The 24,221-nt window shown below is 43.4% G+C and overlaps 1 protein-coding gene across 1 annotated transcript in view; it reads right to left on the bottom strand.

Annotated features, from left to right (window-relative positions):
• The window catches only part of Myof (myoferlin), a 124,590-nt gene that overhangs the window by 87,687 nt on the left and 12,682 nt on the right, over positions 1-24,221 (bottom strand). Inside the window, exons 2-5 of the mRNA XM_090346244.1 lie at positions 20,113-20,168; positions 15,971-16,062; positions 3,724-3,832; positions 1,512-1,599 (exon numbers count right to left, since the gene is read on the bottom strand). Of these exons, the coding sequence (XP_090202370.1) occupies positions 1,512-1,599; positions 3,724-3,832; positions 15,971-16,062; positions 20,113-20,168 (345 nt within the window). The remainder of the gene's footprint in view (positions 1-1,511; positions 1,600-3,723; positions 3,833-15,970; positions 16,063-20,112; positions 20,169-24,221) is intronic.

The raw sequence follows: 24,221 nt of genomic DNA, 5'->3' as shown, positions 1-24,221 counted from the left end.
GGACTTTTACCTGGACTTTTCAGCCATGATCCTCAGATCTCAGCCCCCTGATTAGCTAGGTATTCCACCTAAGGTGTTTACTTAAGGGGGCTGGAGCAGGGAGTAGTATTTACTATTTATCTCTAGCCATCCTATCTTTCTAGAGATGCCATACTCTGCCTTTCTCATGATGAAATCTTAGGTGATGGCACTGTTAGGCAGAAGTTAATTATCTTGGAACAAAGGTCATCATAAAATGAGAATAAAGGCACAGTGTATGGATGTAATTGTAAATTATGACAGAATGAGAAATAGCAAGTTTTAAAACATGAAATATTTTGAGATAAGGCTTTCTAAGATGTTAGAAGTATGCATATAAATGTATTCTGATTCTTAAGTCAATAGCACTAGGTGTGACCTAAGACTTCTGCTGCTGTTCTGATTGTTAAACCAGAAAAGGATACCATGAGACACCCTAATAAGTAGCTATGTAGACCCAGCCTGGGGGCCATCCTGGCAGGGTGGCAAACTCATTGATGGGGAAAACATGCCTTTCTCATCTCTGCATATGGAATGGACAGGTGTTAGCAAACGTTTCTTTCACTGGATGAAATTTAATTTCAAGCAAAAAGGACTTTGGTATGGATGGAATGACACACTTATGACAAGGCATCTGTATATGAATGAATCTTTGCATTCCTATAGTTGGACTGGCACAAATTTAACAGATGGTTCTTCAAAACTAGATCAGAGACTTTAAAAATAGTTCATGCTGGCTACAGAAATCTAAATCCAGTTAAGTTGATGCCAGTCAGTGAAGCAAGTTATCATGGTAACCCCCACTGCCAGAAATTGTTTTTTTCCCAGTCATGGGACTTGAACTCTGGGCCTGGGAGTGTCCCTAAGCTCTACCCCTTGAGCCACAGCACCATTTCCCTCCCAGTTTTATGATGGAGATAAGAGTCTCACAACCTTTGGTGCCCGGGCTGGCTTTGAACCGCAATCCTCAGATCTTAGCCTCCTGAGTAGCTAGGATTAGAGGCGTGAGCCACCATGACTAGTTCAGAGATTTCCCCCCCCTTCCCATGTCTTATGTTATTTTACTATGGCACTTACATTTCTTTTGTATCCAAAGAAAGATAAACAAGTTAAAATTTCAAAAATGTGAAAATATCTATGCGAGTTAGAGGAAGCAGGTATTTTATCTAAATGATATATATTTAATTTAGTCAATCAAAAATAAGAGCCAATTTTTTTATATTATGCTATTAGGGTAAGCAATAGAAAGAGGTATTGCTGTCTTGCTTGAATTCTCTATCTTATGTACATTGGCCTTACCTTGTCCCAAACTGTCTTTCCTTTCCTTTCTTTACCCAACTCTTCTAGCTCTCCTTTCCCCTTCCTCCCCTCCCGTCTCTTCCTCTCCTCTGTCCATGGCAGGACTTCTCTGGAGCCCCTCTTGTGGGGTTTCGTAGACTGTGTTTGAGGAAGGCTGTCCTTGTTAGGCTGGGCCTTCGAGAGGGTCAGCTTACCTCCTATGGCCGGCATGTTCATACCACTTGCGTCATTTGGATGTGGAGCTGAAGGTGGGTCATAGCCAATCACCAAGTCAATGGTAGCCTGGGTAGAAATAATTCATTGCCGAGACAATCAGTGAGAATGTTACAGATTGCAAATCACTCCAGCAAAAGTACCTCTGGAACAAGTACAGCGGCTCACCCCTGCATTTCCAGCTATGAGGGTGGAGGACATTGGGATAAGTAAACATGGGTAAGAAGTTAGCATGACTTTGTCTCTACAACAAAACTAGGTGTGGTGGTGTCATGATCCTGTGATCACAGCCATGCTGGGAGGTGTAGGTAGAAGAATCCTAGTTTGTAGCTGACCTGGGCAAAAAAATGAGAGATTTATCTGAAAAATAACTACTAAAGTAAAAAAGATTGAGGGGTATGGCTCAAGTGGTAAAATAGTCTAGAAAGAGTGAAGTTCTGAATTCAAACATCGGTCTCTCTCTCTCTCTCTCTCTCTCTTTCTCTCTCTCTCTCTCTCTCTCTCTCTCTCTCTCTCTCTCTCTCACACACACACACACACACACACATACACACAAACACACACACAGAGGCAGTAACAAAACAATAACAACCAATAGTACCTCTTCAAAAAGCAGGATAGAGAGAGTAGAAAGGGAGACAGTGTCTGTCCTCCCACAGGTGAGCCAAAGTAGAGTACAAAAGATGTGTCCTGTCTCAGGCTGCTGCGTGTATGTTGCCAGGGGCAACATTGTTCCGTGGGGTGCAGCTGTGACAAGCAAGTGGGGACTGGTGACTTCCACCATTCCAGAGTGGAGATGGTCCCCTCGTGCACAAGTACAGATGTTCATGCCAAGGGACTGATTTACATCTTGCTCATAAACTTACACAATTAGTCATGGCTGGGATTTATTTTTGTATTTCTTGCTAATAAAGATTTTTAAGGGACTTGCAAGAAATGTATATAACTGCCGGGCACGGTGGCTTACACCCGTAATCCTAGCTACTCAGGAAGTTGAGATCTGAGGATAAAGGTTCAGTGCTAGTCCCAGCACTAAAGACCGTGAGACTCTTATCTTCAATTAACCTCTAGAAAATCAGAAGTGGCACTGTGGCTCAAGGGGTAAGGGGGTAGCCTTGAGCTGAAGAGCTCAGGGGCAACACCCAGGCCCACAGTTCAAGCCCCATGACCGACCAAAAAAAAAAGAAAGAAATGTATATGCCAGTGTGATTCATAAAACAGGATAAAAAGGGGAAATCAAGCCTGATTAAAGAGGAAACAAACATTCAAATCACAAAGTTCAACACCACTGCTGTTGTTTCGGCATTAAATGTGATCCAAGAAGCCAAAGCAAAGGAGGAAACAAAATGTTATGTAATATGCATCCCCAGAAAACAGAAATAATTCATTGCCTACATGAGATAAAATTATTCCTGCTTAGAAAATCTTAGATAAAGCATGGCAACTTTATAAGACCTCGCTAGCTATCAAAGGAAATCTTGAGTTGGTGCTTTTGAAGCACATTTGAATTCTGATCTGATATCAAGTAGTATATACCCTTATGGAGAGAGACTATAACAAGAAAATATTCAGCCATTAGTTCAATAATGAAGCGAATGATATGAACTCTTGATATTGTAGCATAATATTCATGAGCTACTTTCTATGTGTTTAAAGGAATGTCTGATACTGGAGCTAAAGGTAACAACATAATGTTAACTCTGGCCTGGGTAGTAACAGAGGGGTCCTACTTACTCTATATTATTATCACAGAAAATCAATTCTCAAATGTGTTTTGTGTTTCGAAATGCAGGATAAGGTCCATATCATTTGCAAATGGATCCATTTATCTCAAAACTGGACTTTTTTGTATACTGAGCTAATCATCACTCTGAACTTTTGAAGAAAAAACTTTGCTTTGCTTCAGTGCTTCGGTAAGGCTTAGGCACCAGTGTCTCACACCTGTAACCCTAGCTAATCAAAGGGCTGAGATCTGAGGACTGTGGTTCAAAACCAGCCCAGGCAGAAAAGTCTATGAAACTCTTACCTCTCAAACACTAAAAAGCTAGAAGTAGAGCTGCGGTTCAGGTAGTAGAGTGCCAGCCTTGAGCAAAAAGCTAAGGAACAGCACCTGGGCTCTGAATTTAAGTCCCAGTACTGGCATGCACGCATGTGTACACACACACACACACACACAGGAGTTAAAACACTTACCCCAGTGTCCTGCCCCCTGTCATTCAGCAGGGAGATGAGTTTGTAGGGAAGTGATCTGCTCTGGTCCCCAGTCAGGTCCTTCAGTGACACAGTGGCTGTGCCAATTAATCTGCAGGGGAGATAAGAAAACAGAACATCAGAGGGACACATGCCCTTTGATTCAGAGACCTCTCAGATCCCTGTTATTGGTCTGCTACCATTAACATCACCACATAATGAGATATGGGTCACGCTATTTCACATGAGAAGGCCAAATCAGTCTCTCTATAACAAGAAGTCATTTCAAGACCAAACTAAAATGCCCAATAGTCATGAATAGAATAGATGGAACAGAGGAAACACAGTCCCTCCCTTACTCCTACGACCCTAGGAATCCAGGAATACAGAAACAGTAGGATAAAAACTCAAAATCACAAGATGGCGAGTCCTCTGTAATAGGAATGTAAAGGACCCAGAGCTTTGCCCCCTACCCCTTAGTAGACATCTCAGAGGTCTACTTGGAGGCTAGGTTGCTAGGTTACTAATGGGCTAATTTACTTCCCTCATACTCTGGAGCAACATTCAATTTTGGATGTTTCCTGTCCTCTCTTCCTGGACTTGCCCTTTCTCTCATTGCACATGACAGATTGGTACAGTCTCACACTGGTGCCCTCTTACTGTCATGAAACTCCTTGGAAATACAGATAGATCCTATTGTATTATCCAACCCAGTACCAGGATGAACCAGAGTTCCAGCCCAGCCCAAGCTGGCCTCAAACCATGACCCTCCAGGTCATGGATGATGCGAGCCATCACTGATCAGCTAGATACAACCTTTTTGAAGTTTTTTCCTTTTCTTATTTTTTTGAATAGTCCTCTGGGCCTGGATCCCTGAGCTTTTTTTGCTCAAGGCTAAAACTCCGCCATAGCTCCACTTCTGGCGATTAACTGGAGATAAAAGTCTCTAGGACTTCTCTGTTTCAGCTAACCTCAAACTTTGATCCTCTCATCTCAGCCTCCAGACTAAGATTCCAGGCATGAGCCACTGGTGCCAGCTTGGATATATAATTTTTGAGTGACAGATCACAGGCATTGACCCAGACTTCAGAAAGGGACTAGATTGTAGAGCTGGGGTCTGCAACCCCACCACATATTTCAATCTCTCTGTCATAGGAAGTGATTTCATTTCCTGTGAATAGATATTTTATGTTGCACAAGAGAGAAAATGGTTCTAGGGCCCATTGTAGTTTTCCCAGTGACAGCACCCCCATTGTCAGGGTTTCTGGGAAAGTACCTGAAGCAGGCAGGACACACCACACGCAACAACACTTAACAACACACGACCCTCAACAACAGAAAATGTTCAACAACACACAACCTTCAATATGCACTTGGTTCTTCATCTCTGCTGATCTCACAATCAGAGTCTGTACGGCAGCAAAAGAGGAAACTTATCTCCAGAGGAATGAGAATGAACTTTGCATCTCTTTTCCATCAATTTAGAAATCAGATCTACCAGTCAATATTGAGAAATGATGGGAACTTTATGGATTTTGTGTGTGTGTGTGAGTGGGTCATGGGGCTTGAACTCTGGGCTTGGGTGCTGTCCCTGAGCTCTTCACCTCAAGGCTATTGCCCTACCCCTTGAGCCACAACCCCATTCCCCCTTTTCTAGTAATTAATTGGAGATAAGAGTCTCAAGGTCTTTAGTGCCCAGTAAGGCTTTGAACCTTGATCCTCAGATCTCAGCCTCCTGAGTAGCTAGGATTACAGACGTGAGCCACCATGCCCAGCTTTATAGATGTTTTATAATGGTTATGCTTACTTGGTGTCAGTTTTAGATTATTTTTCTACCTTCTTGGATTTCTATCCCTCAGACATAATCAGATCAAAGGTACATACCCATCTACCAGATAGAGCAGTGACTCTCAACACAAGAGATTTCCCAGGGCTATTCTACACTTCCCTCTGCCCCACAGAGCCTGAGGAGAACTTCCTTCCATATTTTTTCAAAAGGACAGTAAGTCCTGAAATGAACTACTTGAGTTTTTATGAAAAACAAAAGGAGCCAGGTTCACAGTGGCTCACAGCTGTTAATACTAGCTACACAGGAGACTGAGACCCCATGGATCAAAGTTCAAAATCAATCCCAGAAGAAATCTGTGAGACTGCATTTCCAGTTAATAAGATGCCAGAGCAGAGGCATGGTTCAAATGGTAGAGTGCTATCTGTGAGTAAAAAACTGAGAGAAGTAGGAGGAGAAGGAAAAGGAAGAGAGGGAGAAAGGGAAAGGGGGAAGGGAAGGATGAGATGGAGAGCAGTAGGAAGAGAAAGAGAAGAACTTGATGATTTAAAAAGCCATTACTGGGGCCGGGAGTTTGGCCTAGTGGTTAAAGTGCTTGCCTAGCATGCATGAAGACCCGGGTTCGATTCCTCGGTACCACATACATAGAAAAAAGCCAGAAGTGGTGCTGAGGCTCAAGTGGTAGAGCTCTAGCCTTGAGAAAGTCCAAGGACAGTGCTCAGGCCTTGAGCTCAAGCCCAGGTCTGGCAAAAAAAAAAAAAAAAAAAAAAAAGCCATTACTGACAGGCACCAATGGTTCAAGCTTGTAATCCTAGCTACTTGGGAGGCTGAGATCTGAGGTTCATGGTTCAAAGCCAATCCAGGCAGAAATGTCCACATGAGACTCTTATCTCTAATAAACTACTACTACTACTTAAAAAAAAAAAAAGGCCAGGCACAGTGACTCAGGACTGTAATCCTAGCTACTTAGGAGGCCGAGATCTGAGGATCAAAGTTCAAAGCCAGCATTGGCACTAAAAAGTCCATGAGACTCTTATCTCCAATTAACCACTAAAAAAGCAGAAGTGGCACTGTGGCTCAAGGGGTAGGGCAGTATCCTTGAGCTCAGGAACAGCACTCAGGCCCAGAGTTCAAGCCCCATGACCGACCAAAAAGGAGTCATTATGCCAGGGATTATATACAAAGATTCCCTTCTTGAATATCTGTTTGTTAAACATGACATTTGAACTATGATGTAAAAATCAATGTTAATAAATTCTTTAATGAAAAAAGTCATCACTCTGGTGTTAAATGTCTAAATGAAATACTTTGCCTTATAAGTTGTGAAAACAAATGAGTTTTCTTCCCCACACTTCATGATTCATAGCTTAGTTCTGTGATTAAGATAATATTGTGCACTAGAATGTGTATTGGTTTGTATTTGTTAAAGTCAAAATGACCTGAGTCTCTTCCCATAGGAATTAAATCTCAGAACATCAGGGAACCAGGCCTAGATGATATGGAAGAGGAAAGAGGCTGGTCTTGGGGTGGCATTAATTCTCTCCAGCTTCATGCTACTGACATGGTGACCCCATTCCTGGCTCCATGGTGAGGGACTGCCAGGCCTTGTCATAAGTACTGTAGTATCCCTGCCCTCTGCCCCCTGATGCTTGTGGTGACCCTGCCCTCTGCCCCATGCCTGTGGTGGCCCCCAGCTGTGAGCATCACACACATCTCCACACATGGACAATTGGCACCAAAGGGACAAATGTCTTCAACTTGAGAAAAATTCCTGATCTAGCTCTGCGTCCCAACTATTTTTGGAGGCCTTTTCTAAGTTGCCCATTTTTCTCTCTCTCATTATTGGCAATTAGGTGGATGAAGTAATTTCACAGACCTTTTTCAGCTCTAAACATCTGCTAACAGTCAGTGCCTAGACTGTAAGTTTCTTATATCCATCTACTTAGGAAACTATCTCATGTTGAAGAGTTCTCTTCCCTTAAGTTCTCTTTCTATCTCATTGAGGAAGGGAAGTCTGATGTATTACATTGGACAATCTAAAATGCTGGGGGTGAGGGGTTGGGAGGGATTGAGGGTGGTGGGTGGTGGGTCGGGGGAGGTTGGGAGTTTGGCCTAGTGCTTGCCTAGCATAAACAAAGACTGGGGTTAGATTCCTTGGTACCACATATACATAGAAAAAGCCAGAAGTGGTGCTATGGCTCAAGTGGTAGAACTCTAGCCTTGAGAAAGCCCAAGGACAGCACTCAGGCTCTGAATTCAAGCTCCAGGACTGGCAAGAAAAAAAAAAATGCTAGGCTTTCTGCCTTCAAGAGTATTGCCTATCAATGTTATGGATCAACATTAATTCAGAGAGAAAAGTTCATCTAATAATAGAAATGTGGAACTTAGTGAATATTGTGTAAACAATAAAGAATGGTGGGGCTTGTGGCTAACTGTAGAAAGAATGACCTATCAACTAAAACACAGCTTGTCTGCTGACCTTTTATGGTTGTGAATGGTTTCATGACTTTTTCTCTGACTTCCTTCTCCAAGAGAGGGAGAGTTAGTAACAGATCACTGACCCAAATAGAGCAAAGCAGAAGAAGCCAATGATAAGAATCTAACTTAAATTCCTTCATTTAGAAAACTTTAATCCAGTGACTTTGATCAAGATGCATTGTGCTTGTAAACTGACACATTGAATTAAAACCTTTGTAAAATTACTTCAGTTATTTGAGCTGAGCCTGTAATCCTACCTACTTAGGAGGCTGAGACTGGAAGGTCATGGTTCAAAGCCAGCCTGGGCAGGAAAGTCTGTGAAACTCTAAGTAACTGTTCCCCCCCCCACAAAAAAAAAAAAGACCAAAAATGGAGCTATGGCTTAAAGTGGTAGGACCCTAAGGCTGTCACAAAGAAAGAAAGACAGACAGAGAGAGAGAGAGAGAGAGAGAGAGAGAGAGAGAGAGAGAGAGAGAGAGAGAGAGAGAGAGAGGAACACTCTAATTCCCAAGTTTGAGATCTGCTCTCTCATCATAAAATTCAGATGTTTTCCTGGCTTCCAGAGGCTAATGTCTTTAATCCTAACTATTGGGGAGGCTGAGACATGAAGATGGTAATTCAAAGCCAAGCAAGGCAGAAATATCTTATCTCCAATGAACCAGCAAAAAAAAAAAAAAAAAGAGGCCTGGAGTGAAAAATGCTAAGTGAGAGCACTACCAGCAGAAAGAAAGGAAGAAAGGGGAGAGGGGAATAGAGATAAAGGAGGAAAGAAAAAGAAGGAAAGAAAGGAATTTAAATAAAAAAATTAAAAAAAAGAAAGAATTTAAATGCTTTGTTACAACAGGAAATATATGAGAAAACGTTGAGGAAAGACACAGTTAACTTCTTAACTTCTAAGAACCAAGACAGTGAGTGGGAGACCGGTGGGTAAGTCCCTGTTCTGCAGTGACTCCAGGCCTAGCCTGTTTTCTGTGGTGTTGCCAGGATACCAAATCCTGACTTGGTCTCCTACACAGGGGATGGAACAGCTTGGTCTGACCACAACCCTATTTCCTTTTTGGGATGTGAAACTAAACGAAAGCCTTCCTTCTGCATTACCAATGCTATAAATAGGTCCAAGTGATCCGATGTAACCGTCATGGAGAATCCTTACCCAGCAGTTCATGGAATAAATTAAGGCCTCTTGCAGGAGGCCCACAGCCTGTCTTAAAACAGATGAACCAAGGTCTCAAACCACAGACCACTGGCTCTCCAAACAACAAAAGAACTCATTTTTTTTTTTTGGAGCTAATCATCTACAGATGTGGATTACACTGAAGGAAAAATGAATTACACTGCCTTTCCTCTCAGTCCGTGGCTGGCATACAGCTTTGAGCTAGATCCCTACGTGACATGGGACTTATTCTAAGGAATTGGAGCAAATTGATTGGAGGGATGGATTAATCAAGTTAGTTCTGCACATGTGAATTAAGAGCTTCCTTCTGCTTCTGGTTCAAGTGGACAAAATATGGCTTGTTTAAAATAGGGAATGGAAAATATTCAGCCTGATGGGAGCTGAGGGTTACATGCCTCTGCAGTGAGTAAGAGTCTAGTCATTGTGGATGTCTGGGGGAGGAAGGGATTGCTAGATATGTTTCCTAAAGCATAGGGAAGTGGGGCATGTGGCCTGTAATCCTAGCTACTCAGGAGGCTGAGCTCTGAGGATTACAGTTCAAAGCCTGCCAGGGCAGAAAATTTTGTGAAACTCTGATCTCCAATTAATCAACAAAATGATACCAAAGTGAATGGCTCAAGTAGTAGAGTGCCAGCCTTCAGTCAAAAGGCTAAAGGACAGCTCTCGGGCCCTAAGACAGACACACATGTACAAACACACACACACACACACACACACACACACACACACACACACACACAACACAGAAAATATGTTGGAGGTTTGGAAAATAAATCACATGCATACTGTTTCTGCCTCTAGGGATTGTGACAATTTTAACTTGTCCCCTCTCTGAGGGGAATTGCAATCCATAAGTGGGCTAAGAACAAAACTCACAAAAAAGCAAAACATGTTTCCAAGCTACTTCCTGACCCATCCCAGTCCTCCTTAGAAACTCAGCACTGTTTCCTGGCCAACCTTGTGCCCTCCATTGCTTCTCCAAACTCATCCTTTCCCTTCTGGGGCTTGACAAGGAATCTTGATTTAGCCAAACATTAGTGAGCCTCTAGAACCTTCTGTCAGACAAATGAGGGTACTCCTTATAAAGTATGTAGCAAATAATCCTTTACCCAGCATATCAAAGTGATCATTTGGTATCTGATCAGATATCTTCTACTCAGCCTCATGTGACTGAGAAACCTGGTCTGCCTTCAGCAAGAATCCTGTTAGGTTGGTTTAGCCCAAATCTCCCTAATTCCTGATGGTTCATTTTAGGGATTATCCATCCACTGATTTTCAGCCTTCTTTGTGGCTGTCAATTCCCACTCCCCAAGCTGTAGATAGAGTTGAACCCATCTTTCTCACTCACAGCATGACCTCATTGCAGTAGCTCCTCTGCCTAGGCCCATGGTCCTGATAGAGTATTCCTTACCATGCTTTAACAATGGCATCAAGTAATTTCTTCTTTTTCTTTCATGTGGTGTATGTGTGTGTACTTGTACTGGGGCTTAAACTTTAAGAGCATGGAATTAATTTATGTATGTGCAGATTATGATCTGTAAGGGTAGGTCACAAACCTGGGGAAAAAAATGTCAGAAACCAAAAGAGAAAGGTACCTGGTGAGGGAGAGTGCTGTAGTTTTCTTCTCATTGCTCTTTGTAGGGCAGTCTTTTAGGACAGAAACCTTTAAAAGATACTATTCCAGATCATAATGATATGTCAATTCATTATCATTATTCTTCCTATAAAAACTTACTAATGTGTCAGAAATGGCTTTGAGGTTCCAACTAGTAAGTAACAGAACCAAAATCTCAACTAACCTGAACCCCTGCTCTTCACTCTTTACAAAAGAACTTGGAAACATTTCTTCTGGATGTATGTAGGGTTTATGCACAATTCAGCAAAATAGAGGTCTTGCACAGGGAACTATTTTCATTTGGATGCTGTTACTGTTTGTGCTCTGCCTGCAGGAGCTGTGTATGATGTCGTTTGCATGCACAATTGCATGCAGGAAAGGAATACTACAAATGCAAATTTTTACAGAGATAATTATGGTCATTGTGGCTTAGACACTGTAATTTTCATCTCTACACTTCTGTGTATCTTCCTTATCTCTGCTTAACGTAACCAAGGAGTTTACCACCTATTTTTTGTGAACTTATTTTATTTATTTTGTATCAGGGCTTGAGCTCAGGGATCATGTGTACTCAGCTTTCTTATTCATGGATGGTACTCTACTACTTGAACCATGCCTCTAACCTGTTTTTTTTTCTCCTTATTTTGGAGATGGAGTCATGAGTACTTTTATGACAAAGCTGGCTTGGAACCATAATCTCAGTCTTCTGAGAAGCTAGAATTATAGGCATGAGCTACCTGCACCAGCTTTCCTCTACCAGGTTACTATCCATAGCTATTTAATTATCCTCAGTGCCACTGCTGGGTCAGTTTCTATGATGTGTAGAGCAGTTTCCACAGGGTGAAGATAAAATCCGTCTCCATGAATTCCGAGGGTTGTCCTCTCTGTCTGGTTAGAACATAAAGTATGAGCCCCAAGGACCACTCTGTTTCCTTCCCAGTGCTCTCTCCTCCACCAAATGCTTTCCTCATTGAAAGCACTTGGCTGCTGGAGTATGCCTGTCTCTGCTGCTCTTTCCTGTCTATATAGTTCTCTCCTCTTCATCCTCAAGACCCCTGAGCATCAGACTCCCATCAGCCTGTCTTCTGCTCTGAGAGTGAACCCGGGTCTGACTAGAACCCTCTCCCTGCACTGGGTTATGGAAAGGAATCTCTCCAGGGATTCAGCCAACACCCACCTAACTCACCTCATCATTTATCTCCCTGTCCTGTCCAGTGTGTTAACATAACCAGTATCTGAAAATTACTGTTATCTGGGGGTTTTCTTGGTGTTTAGTTGTGTTGACTGGCTGACTCCCACCCAGGCTGGTGTGGCCCGTCTGAGGATAAAGTAGAGCTGCCTTACAGGTATCTGTGAGGATGAAGGGCAATAATGAATGCAAAGGGCTGGATTTAGCCCTTGCTGCCTGCTTCCTCCTCATGAAGTGAAAGCCACTGTCCATCTACAAAAGGAGCACTCACTCTCCAGCCACTGGGAAAGCCCTTCCACTCAGACATCTCAGAATGAACATCTAAAAACATCACTTTGGGTGTATCATGTGACCAAGCGGTGCCTCTGGCTGTTCTCTTGGCCTCTTTCTGTCTGGGTCACTGGCTGCAGACCATAAAGTAAGATTGGCGCTGCTGAACCACTGACTCCCACCTCAGTGGGAGGGGCTCCCACTGCCAGTATAGAACTGGGACTGCCCTGTGGGGTCCCTGGGGGTGTGGCCACAGCACAAGCACCAACCAGGTCTCCTGGCATTGTTTGCAGACAGGCCCAGCAGCTCAGCAGCAGATTTAAGAATGCATATTTGTGGCAGCCAGTCTCCATGGCAACAAGCAAGTCAGCAGACAGCACATTCCTCCACTTAAACTGGTAGTGAATCCCTCTTGCTCCACCCTGCAAGTCTGTATCCTAAGGCCAAAAAGAAAACCTTGAACACAAATACACAAAGAAACAGCATATTCCCAGATTCATGTATTATTTTTACTCCACAATGTATAGGTAATATACAGACCACGGTCTATGTATTGTTTAGTCCAAGGTCATAATCACCACAGTCCCTGGTAAACGGTAGATAAAGGACAGTGTTACCCAGCCCTAGTCATTGCCAAGCTGGCTAAGGGTCAGTTTCTAAAGCAAGACAGCAAGACGAACTCATCTCTTACAAAAGCCAGCTATCCTGTGGAGGGTGCTGGTGGCTCATGCTATAATCCTAGCTACTCAGGAGGCTGAGATCTAATGAACAAGGTTCAAAACCAGCCCAAGCAGCAAATCCATGAGATTCCTATCTCCAATTAACCAGTAAAAAACCAGAAGTGGAGATGTGGCTAAAGTAGTAGAGTACCAGCCTCAAGCTAAAAAACCAAGTGAAAGAGAGCAGGTAGCCATGAGTTTAAGCCCCCAAAATGGCACAAAATGGAAACATTAATGTAGCTGACTTCATTTATTTTTGCTAATTTAGTTACTAAAAACTGTAAGATGAGCATTTCTCTTTGAGGGTTTGTCTAGAATACCAACAATGAAAGAAGAAAGAGGAAAAACAAGGAAGAAAATGGATTACTAGGCAGGGAGTTTGGCCTAGTGGTAGAGTGCTCACCTAGCATGCACAGACTTGGGTTTGATTCCTCAGTACCACATACATAGAAAAAGCCAAAAGTGGTGCTGCGGCTCAAGCGGTAGAGTGCTAACCTTGAGAAAGCCCAAGGACAAAGATCAGGCCCTTAGTATAAGCCCTAGGACTGGCAAAAAAAAAAAAAAGCAGAAGAAAACAGATTACTAACGGCCCTACCACAAGTTCAGCTGGAAATATAGGATTAAAACTGTCTTCTGGGAGTTGAGATGGGAGATAAGTATTCATACAATGATTCAAAGCTGAGATGTAGGCCAAATGTCATGGTTCATACCATAATCCCTAGCTACTCAGAAGGCAGAGGCTGGGAGCATAGGCATTTGAGACTGCGTAAAAAATTTCGCAAGACTACCACAAACAAAACAAAAGCAAGTCAGATCTGGTGCTTTATACTTGTGAGCACAGCCAGGACAGAGGACATCAGATACTGAGGTTAGCTTTGAGCAGACATTGAGACCATACCTGAAAAAATAACCTAAAGTTAAAAATAACTAGGAGTATGGCTCCAGACATAGAACACTCACCCACTCACTTAGCAAGTGTAAGGCCCTGAGTTCAAATTCCAGTACTGTTCCAATCTTTAGAAAAGGTGAGATATGCAAAGCTAGAAAGCTTACAAAGCTAGATAGATTTTCAGCCTTAAGTGACTAGAAATAGGACCTTCTAGAATGCACTTAGAGGGTTTAAGGAAAATCTGTATCAGTCATAAGGGCCACTGGTCAGGGGCAGGGCACAGAAGGATCACAAGTACCTAGCAAAGTGCAGTTTGAGGAAGATGCCTGTCAGAGTCAAAGTTTGACACCATTCAACACAAGGCCCCAATCCCAATGACTGTGTGGGCAGTCTAGTCTTCTGTCCTAACCAAGCCACTGTTGACAGCCAAGGGGTGCCAGCAGTCCCTGTGCTGGGACAGGAACCAGGACTGTCCCAAGCAAAGCAAGACAAATGTTTACCCTACCCCAGATTATTTTTGTTTACCCCAAATTATCGATGTCACTTCAGCCTTTTGACTGTACCATGTACATGAGTTATGACAGCTATTCCTATTTTTATTTTTATTTATTTTTTGGTGCTGGTCCTAAGGCTTGAACTCAGGGCCTGGGTGCTGTCCTAGAACTCCTTTGCTCAAGACTAGTGCTCTATCAATTGATGGACAGTTCCAGTTCTGGCTACTTTTTCCTCCATCTCCTCTTCCTCCTCTTCTTCCTCCTCCTCCTCTTCTTCTTCCTCTTCCTCCTTCCCCTCTCCCATCCCCTCCTCCTCTTTAATTTAGTGGAGAAAAGAGTCTCACAGACTTTGCTGCCTGAGCTGGTTTTCAATTATGATCTTCAGATCTCAGCCTCCTGAGCAGCTAGGATTACAGGCATGAGCCACCAGCTTGTATCCCAAACTTGTTATTAAATAGTACTTCTTATGAACAGTAGCATCTTACCATCATGGGCACAGAATAATCCAGATTCACATGTGGTAGAAGTGGAAGGAAATTTCACGGATCAAAGGTAGCCAGCCATGCCGACTCATCGGGCAGTGGCTCTTCAGCAGAATAGCGAATATGTCCAATGGTTTGATTCCTCAGTCTCTTAAGAGCTTCGTTAGTTCAATTAGTAACCTATCATTGGGTTCTGAGTCTATAAGACCAAAGTCCAGCTCCAGGGTTGAGGTGAACTTACTAAGGTTATCCTGGCTGGTGGAGGCCTATTTTGAGAAGTTCCCCAGCTTTTCCCAGAAGACCATTTATATCATCACCTAGGCATCTCTCAGCCCCATCCTCATGTGAAAGTAGAAGAGATAAATAAGGATTATGATTAGGGTCAGGATGGTTTAAAAGGTGACTAAGACATTAAATGGAAGTTGGGATAGAGGTTGAACTTGAATAAGATGCAACTATCAAGCTGGGTACAGTGGCTCATGCCTGTAATCCTAGCTACTCAGATGGCAGTTCAAGCCTGGGCGCTAAAAAGTCCATGAGACTCATATCTCCAGTTAAATCACCAGAAAATGGGAAGTGGCACTGTGGCTCAAGGGATAGGGTGGTAGCCTTGAGCTGAAGAGCTCAGGGATAGTGCCCAGGCCCAGAGTTCAAGTCCCATGATAGACAAAAAAAAAAAAGATGAAACAGTCAGTGTGACTCAAGTAGTAGAGCATGTATGAGCTCAAACCCCTGTGCATCAAAATAAATATATATATGTGTGTGTATATATGTGTATATATATGTGTGTATATACACACACACACACACACACACACACACACATAGGCCACACATAATGAGGAAAAAGGATTGTGCTTATATTCAATATACCTAAATTCAGATAAACCACCAGAGGTAAGAAGGGATCATGGGCGGGTAACATAGAAGTATCTAAAGGCTCACTGGGGGAAGAGCTGGTGTTATTTAACTATCTCTGATAGGGCTTTATAGGCCATTGGAAGCAGGCCATTCAAGACGTGTTGGTGTTATTTAACTATCTCTGATAGGGCTTTATAGGCCATTGGAAGCAGGCCATTCAAGACGTGTCTTCAACAAAGTGATAATAAGATAACAGGTAAAACGAGGAAAAAAAACAGTCGAAAATAACTTACTTATTTTGTCCGATTGTCTCGAAATCTTTCACAACAATCCCAAGGGAAGATGAAAAGTCCAGTGGTATACCCCTCAGGTCAAACTCCAAAATCTGTTCACATAATAGTTCATGGAGACAAAAGGGCAGTTAAAGACCAGGAAAACGATTAGGGTACCAACATGGCACATCAGGATATAATTAACAAGGATAATTAATCTTGAATTCATCCCCTTTTCTAGTTGGGGAGAAATGTTTCAACTCTAAGGCCAGGGTGATGGAAAAGGAAACCTGACTTAAACTGAGAATGTGGGGACACTCTGAGCTTTCCAGATTTCCGGGTTCTATGGTTTTAGAAAAGTCACAAAACCTCTGTCAGGGAGTCAGGGATGCCTACAGCAGGTACTGCAAGTTTGGAATGAAATGTGTCTGTGGAAACACTTTCCTTAGCATTACTTTTTAGTGTGCTGCTCTTTTTAATTGTTTAACTTTCAAGTAAAAAAAAATGAATCATTCATGAAAACATTTTCAGGCCTTTCACCTGAATTGTGATATGGCCAGTGCTATGGTCAGCTGATCTTGAATTCCTCATGTTCATGAAGTATGTGGCTTTCTGATGATAAGTGAACAAGAGAAGGAAAAGACAGACAGAGGTATGAAGGAAGTGATGGGAATCTGCTTTGTTCTCATAACTCAATGTTGCTCCCATGGCTTGGCCCACTGACTACCCTTCCCCCAGGGGATCTTCCTGAATTTCTCCAGTCCAGAATCATAATCCTACAAACCCACCTTCTCAGGTGACAGGCACCTGAGATGGGGCAGGAGACTGGCTCAAACAACATACTATTAGAAGCCGACAGGCACTGTAAGTTTGCAAAACTCTTTGACTCTGCCCCCAGCTATTACCCTACCACCCCTCTACCCCTGCTGCCATTATGCCATGCCTTATGTCTTCTAATTCTCCTTAGATCACCATGGCAGCCCCCTTTAACTTTCCATTGAAGTTGATCTGGTCTATTGAGGTTGGTTTCTGCTCTTTATTCTAATACCCTAGTGACTCAGTTTCCCTGACAGATGCTGCCAAAACCTGTGACAGTGTTCCCTAAGGTCTCTCATCTTTGAAGGAGATTCTGTATTTCTCTCTCTGTGTCTCAGTCTGTCTCTCTCTGTCTCCCCTTTATTTTCCTTCCTCCTCAGAGGCTTTCTGAGAGCCAGTTAGTCTCCCACCTTATTATGGCTTAATGGTGGCCAGAACACAACCTGGAGTCCTTGGCTCTCACTGCCTCACTGCCATGTAAGGGGGACTTGGTTTAGGTCTTAACCTAGACCTCTACTGAGTTGACTAATAAACTCAGTTGTAAGACCACTATAAATATCTCTCCTCTCCCCTCTCTTCTCACTCTCCTCTCTCCCTCCCCACTTTATCCCTCCCCCCTTCTCTCTCTACTTCCAGAGATAATTTACCATTGGATCACTTACACTCACCACCAGACATTACCCTACTTAAGCCCCTCCATTATGACAAGCTTCCTGTTTCCTGCCTCTCCTCAGGTCACCACGTGGCATTTGTCTTCAACTTTCCATTAAAGTCCAATGGATCTGTTGAGGTCATTCTCTGCTCTCTCTTTATTCAGATACCCTCGTGACTCAGTTTCCATGACAAATGGTGCCCAAAACATCTTTTCCCAACAGGAAGGAGAGAGAGAGAGAGAGGGAGGGAGGGAGGGAGGGAGAAGGGAAAGAAGTAAGGGAAGGAGGAGAGAATGAGGGAGGAAGGAGGGAGGCAGGGAGGGAGGAAAGAGGGAAAAAGAGATGGAGGGGGGGAGTAAACATAGCACCAGTGATGACTGGTATTGACTGATTTAAATAAAGTGAACAATGATCTGGGCCTGCTAGTGGGAGGTTTAGGATGGAGAGACTTGTCTTCTCACTCACATTAGAACAACCCCAGTGGTGAAGATGACATTTCTTCTGGATTTGTTTTGAATTATGAAATAGCAATTGGTAAATTACTTGATAAACACATTTGCAATTTGAGAGAAGAAGCAGGGTGACAACTAGGTGAACTGGCTAGGTGATGTTCTGAAAACACATGTTAGCTCACTTGACACCTCTCCAGTGCTCCTAGGGACTGTGACCTGAGGTGATAAACAAGCATTTATGGAGCCCTGTGCTAGGTGTTAGGAGTTCTGGGGTCACCCAGCAGGCCTCTGGTTCTGTACTGAGTTTCAGGGAAATCACAAGGGAAAGAACCCTCACCACTGGCATGAGTGACAGTGTTTTCCAGAGAGACACAGAGGAACTTCCCACCATCTTGTATTTGATGCTAAGATGTAGCTCTTTTGAGACTGAAACTAGTAGAAAGGAAAGGATTAGCAATGGGTGGAGAGGAAGTCCTCACAGCTATGGTTTGGAGAAAACAAGGAAATTTGTCACTACTTTTGTCCTGGGAGGTTTTATCTAGCTTTGGAAATAAATAATGGGACTATTTTTTTAATTAGTCAGAGTAGAAAATCCTACTCAGTGGGAAGAATAAAAACTTCTACTTCCTATGAAACTATCCAATTCCCAACCACTTATAAAACAGATACACAGGGAGGGGAGGGAGTGGGTTTCTCTCCTAAGAGTAGCCCTTTTTGCTTTGGGTGTGTTTAGAATCCTATATAATTTATCATATCCCAGTGCCTTTTAGATCTAATTTCCTCATATCAAAGAAAACAGTTACTGTTTGTCTCTCTGGGCTTGGCTTACCTCACTTAACATAATTTATTCTAGTTCTATCCATTTGCCCGCAAATGATACTATTTTATTGTTTCTAGTGGCTGTGCAAAAATTCCATTGCATATAGGTGCCATACTTTTTTTATCTGCTCATTTGCTGTGGTGCATCTGGGCTGTTTCCGCATCTTGGCATTTATGAATAGTGCAGCAATAAACATGGATGTTCAGGTGTCTTTATCATACCTGGCTCATGAGGATGAATATTACTTTTGAGTTGAATATGACATGAGCATACGTTGAGAATATTGTAGTTAAAACATAGTCTAGGAAATTGTATTCGGCAAATGATTTTACATTGAATTTCCGGTGTGATGTTTTATTAAATATATTTGTTCAGATACACTGATAGACATAGATGTTAGCTAGTTGTTTCTTTTCTCCCACCAGTGGGAAGTTGGAATTGAACTCGTGGCTTTATACCTGGTAGCAAACTCTCTACCATTTGAGCCACACTCCAGTTGCTTCTAAAGACTAATATCAAAGTTATTCTCATAATGCTTTAACAGTGCTTTTGTCGCTACTCTTTCCGTATTGTGGAGTAAATTCAGGATCTCATGCTTGCTAAGCCAGGGCTTCACCACTTCAGCAATGTTCTCAACCCTTTTGCTTCTGTTTTTCACACTGACTCTTGCACTCACTTTGCTGGAGCCAGCCTCAAACCATGATCCTCCTGCCTTGGGCTCCCAAATAGTTGGGCTTATAGGTATGTGCCACCCTACCTCACCAAGTTTTCAAATTTCCTACATAACAAAATCTCTAAGTGCCCTTAGTCAGCTAGAGGCACAGTATCATATGCATGGTTTTGTTGTTGTTGTTTTCCCAGTCCTAGGGCTTGAACTCAGGGCCTGAGAACTGTCCTTGAGCTTTCTCAAGGCTAGTGCTCTACTACTTGAGCCACAGCAACACTTCTGGCCTTCTCTGTTTATGTGGTACCAAGGAATGGAACCTAGGGCTTTGTGCATGCTAGACAGGCACTTTTCCACTAGGCTACACCCCCAGCTCCATGCATGTTCTTATTTATGGAACTTTTCTTCTGGGATTGGGGAGACCATCCAATTCATCCTCCCTCTTGCAGTACAGAGGTGGCCCAGACATGCCAAAACAGCGTATGGCATTCATACGTTCACACAGCAACTTTGGCTCACCTCTGAGCCAAACTGAAACTGGACTGTCCTAACTCCTGACCAGGCTTAGCTCACTAAATAAATCACTGCTGCGCTGATATGAGCCCAGGGGCTGTCCCTGAACCTCTCTGCTTTCTTGGGAGCATAAGCGGAGACAGAAAGGGGCAGATTTTCTTTACAAAGGGAAAGAATTGACCTCTGACTCAAGTAGGGGACATTCAGGTAGAGCTAAAGCAAAGTTGACAAAATGTCCAACACACCTCATTCCACACAGGGTTGAGTTCATTATCCACCTTCTTTGTTTTCTTTTTCTCATCTGCAAACAAACAACAACAACAATTTAAAAAAACAACAACAACAAGACATTGGATCAATGAGACATAAAGACCCGGTCACATTCATTCATTTCTTCAAAGCACATAAACTGAGCCTGCTGTGCCACATTTCCCCAGTCACTCACCAGACTACTGGATCTGTTTTCCCAAAAGAATGCCATTTGTTTGGCCTACAACATTTTTCCCATACCCAGATCTCCAAGAAATTAGGGGATAGGGGATTTGAAATCATAGAAGCAGCTGGGTAGTGGAGGCTCATGTTTGTAATCCTAGCTATCTGGAGGCTGTGAAGGGAGGATCACAATCCAAAGCCAGCCAGGGCAGGAAGGTCTGAGATGCTTATCTCAGGTGGATCAGCAGAGAGCTGGAAGTGGGGCTGTGGCATAGTAGAGCACAAGCTTTGAGGGAAAAAGCTAAGGACAGTACTCATGCCTCTCCCACAGGCCTCATTCTTACAAGGCAATTAGTAGAGAATACTATCTTTTAAAGTATTAACTAGCTGTGCAAGGGTAGTATCATTTAACAAAGCAGTGTATAAATATCTTGATATGTGTCACCTCTTTCAACAGTCTCATTCCTTTCCAACCACCCCTTCCTTACATTTCTTAAGTTTGTGATATATACAATGAATTATTGACTGCACTCTCCCTTCCTCCCATCCTTCACTATCTATTCCCACCCTCTTGCCCCATCTTCTTATTAATACCCATTTGTTGGTGTTTAAATTTTTACTGGGCTTTGGCTTCATCCTTCTTTAAAAAAAAATCGTACTGTTTGAACTCTCCATAGTTTCTATTCGAACTTAGTTCATCCATGGGGAACTGCTTGCTTACCACTCAGTATGTTTGCCTATAGATTTATAGATTTATGGGAACATTCTATCTACTACTAAGAAGAGAAACCAAGGCATATTTTAGGGCTGGTGGAGAACTGGAGGTTTTCTTTATGCCTACCTCTTCTGACAATGTAACATCCCTCTTCTAGAGCAGTAAACCCCTAAGGTCAGGGCTTCGGGTCCACTTAGAGTTAAGCCCAAATTGCAGAGGCTTCTCAGGAACCTTTTCCCAAATACTTACAAAAATGAAAACTAATCTTTGAGTCACATGCATTATAAGCACTGGCTCATCTCCTTGGACACACAATGGATTCGTGTCACCCTTTCCCTTCCACAGTGCTGGAGGGATGAAGGTTAAGGTGATGGAGAAGTTAAATAATATTCTGTTAGTAAATAGCAGGGCTGAAGTGGGAACCCAGGCAGTGTGACATCAGAAGCCACAGCTTTGGCTTCTACTCTGCTACTGTGGAATGTGGGAGGGGTTGGGGGTCAGGTGGGTGTTGTTACCTGTGTGTGTTGGTACTGGGGCTTGAACTCAGGGCCTCACACTCTTGATTCTTTTTCTTTTTCTTTCTTTCTTTCTTTCTTTTTTTTTTTTTGCAATAAGACTAGTGCTCTACTACTTGACCCATGCCTCCACGTCTGGCTTTTTTGATGGTTAACTGGAGATAAGAGTCTTTTGGATGTCTGCCAGGCTGACGACTTTGAATATCAATCCTGAGTAGCTAGGATTACAGGTCTGTGGTACCCTGGGTGCCAGGCTGGTGGTGAGTTTTGTGCAGCTGAATGTCACATGGCTTCGGCTCAGCACACAGCTGGCCTTGAGCCTCACCACCTCATTCTTCCAGGACCTCATCATAGCATGTGAGTCAGGCCCTCCCTCTGCTACGCATTAAATTTTCCACTTGAATGGAAAAGGCATAGTCCAACTGACCTCCCTACTATGATTCCTTCCTGGAAGAAGTGAAACCAGGGGTTAATAACTGGCAGCGCAGGCCAAGCGACCACAGTGCTTAGCCCGCAGAAAAGTGAGTTCCTTCACAAACATTCATCAATTCCTTCCAGCTTCCTTTCCACCCATGTTTGTTGATCACTTGGCAGGCATTGAGGAGACCCTGGGGAGACAGATGTGACCCTGGCACAGAAAGTACAACTTCAGTGCCCTGCCAGTGGCTCAGGTCTGCAATCTTAGCAACTCAGGAGGCTAAGATCTGAGGACCCCAGTTTAAAACCAGGCTGGGAAGGAAAGTCAGTGAGAGTCTTATCTTTAATTAAGCACCAAAAAGCCAGAAGTGGAGCTGTGTCAAGAGAGGAAAAAGAAAGATTGTCAAGCCCTGAGTTCAAAGCTGTAGTGGATGCTTTGGCCACAAGAAAGTAGGTCATGCCTGGGGACATTACACAGCCCAACTGGTGGAACTACACAGGGTGATAGGGAACAGGGAGCCATGGGGGGGCGTGTCTTCCTGTGCTGAAGCCTTGAATATGAAGCTGAGCTTCATCTAGCTGACAAGCCACTGGAGTAAGTGAACCAGGAAGCACCAACCAAGCTTTAGGACTTCAATAGGTTCACAATCCAGTGAAGAAAACCAAGTTTCCCCACAACTCTCCTCATACTTGTTCCTGAACACATGATCCAGTTGTGTGTCAGAAACCAAAGAAGGCGGTGAGAAGCCTGCTGACCATAGACCAACCTGGTGGGGTTACTCAAGCAGAACCTGCTGTACTATGGGGTGCCTGATAGTAGTGCTACAGGCATTGTCCTGTAGGGGGCGCTAGCTGCCAGCCAGCCAGGCCGTGCTAAGCCTTTACATTGCTCATTCTGTCCATCCCTGCTTCCCCTTCCCCCACTCACCAGTGCTCACCTGTAGGGTGACACACAACAAACCCAGAACTTTTAGGTAACTTTCCCTTGAGCAAGTCAGAGATAGGAGGAAGCCCTTTAACCAGGTCTAGTCTACTTCCAAGCCCTTACCTTGAATCCCTTGCTAATAAGGTAAAAGGAAGTTGCTGACATTAGTGCCCAGGCTCCAATCCCCCTCCCCCTTTTTGGAGAAAGCCAGCTCAATTTCTTCCAGGGAGGAAACGGATGGGTATCAGTTGGCTGAACACATTGCATATCAGCCAAAAAAAAAAAAGTAGATAAATTATTTTCTTATCAGCAATCACAGATATTTATGTTATTCAGTTGTTCAATTTTTACTTCTTTTTTGGAGGGGAAAAAAGAGGTCAAAGTGGCAGGCACACAACATCAAATTAAATGACAGGAAACTCCCAATCCTTTGTCCATATCACCAACCTCCCCCCGGGGCTCCCCCTTCCCCCTTCCTTAGGATGCTGCTCCTTCTTTGGAAAATCAACTAAAGGCTTTCATAAGTGACTCAACCCTCAAATACACTCTGAACCACAAGTAAAGGAATTGTTTGCTGCTTCCTCATTAGCTACGCCTGCCTCACCCTCCATCCTGTGAAGGCCATCATTGCAGTCATTCAAACTAATGCCACCCACAGTCCCAGACAAGTGCACAGCCCCTGCTGTCCTGACAGAACCCATTCCTTGGCTGGTCAACTATTTGACAATGTATCCTATCCTGGTTGAAAAGACCTAAGAGCCTGGGGCTGGTGGCTTACTCCTTTAATCCTACTTACTTAAGAGGCAGAGATCTGAGGATCACAATTTGAAGTGGGCCCAGGTAGGAAAGTTGCATAATGCATTTTTTTTGTTGGTGGTGTTCTTGAGGCTTGAACTCAGGGCCTGGACACTCTCTTTCTAGGCTCTTCTGCTCCAGACTAGTGCCCTTCCACTTAGAGCCACAGCTGTACTTTTGGTTTTCTGGTGGTTAATTGAAGATAAAGAGTCTCACAGACTTTCCTGACCTGGCTGGCTTTGAACCATGATGTTCAGATCTCAGCCTTGTGGGTAGTTAGGATTGCAGGCATGAGCTACCAGCACTTGGCATATCCTGAAACTCTTATCCCAATAAATCATCCAAACAAACAAAAAGCCAGAGGAGAGCTATAGCTCAAAGGGTAGAGCATTAAAAAAAAGCTCATGCCCTGAGTTCAAGCCCCAGAAATGTCATACAGAGAGAGAGAGAGAGAAGAGAGAGAGAGAGAGAGAGAGAGAGAGAGAGAGAGAGAGAGAGAGAGAGAGAGAGAGAGAGAGAGAGAAGGCCTGAGAGATACCAGCACTGGTAGGACTA

This window comes from Megascapheus bottae, chromosome 15 (assembly GCF_031878675.1).
Source record: "Megascapheus bottae isolate mThoBot1 chromosome 15, mThoBot2.hap1, whole genome shotgun sequence".
NCBI classification, from domain to species: Eukaryota; Metazoa; Chordata; class Mammalia; order Rodentia; family Geomyidae; genus Megascapheus; species Megascapheus bottae.
This window is presented reverse-complemented; position numbering and strand designations above follow the sequence as displayed.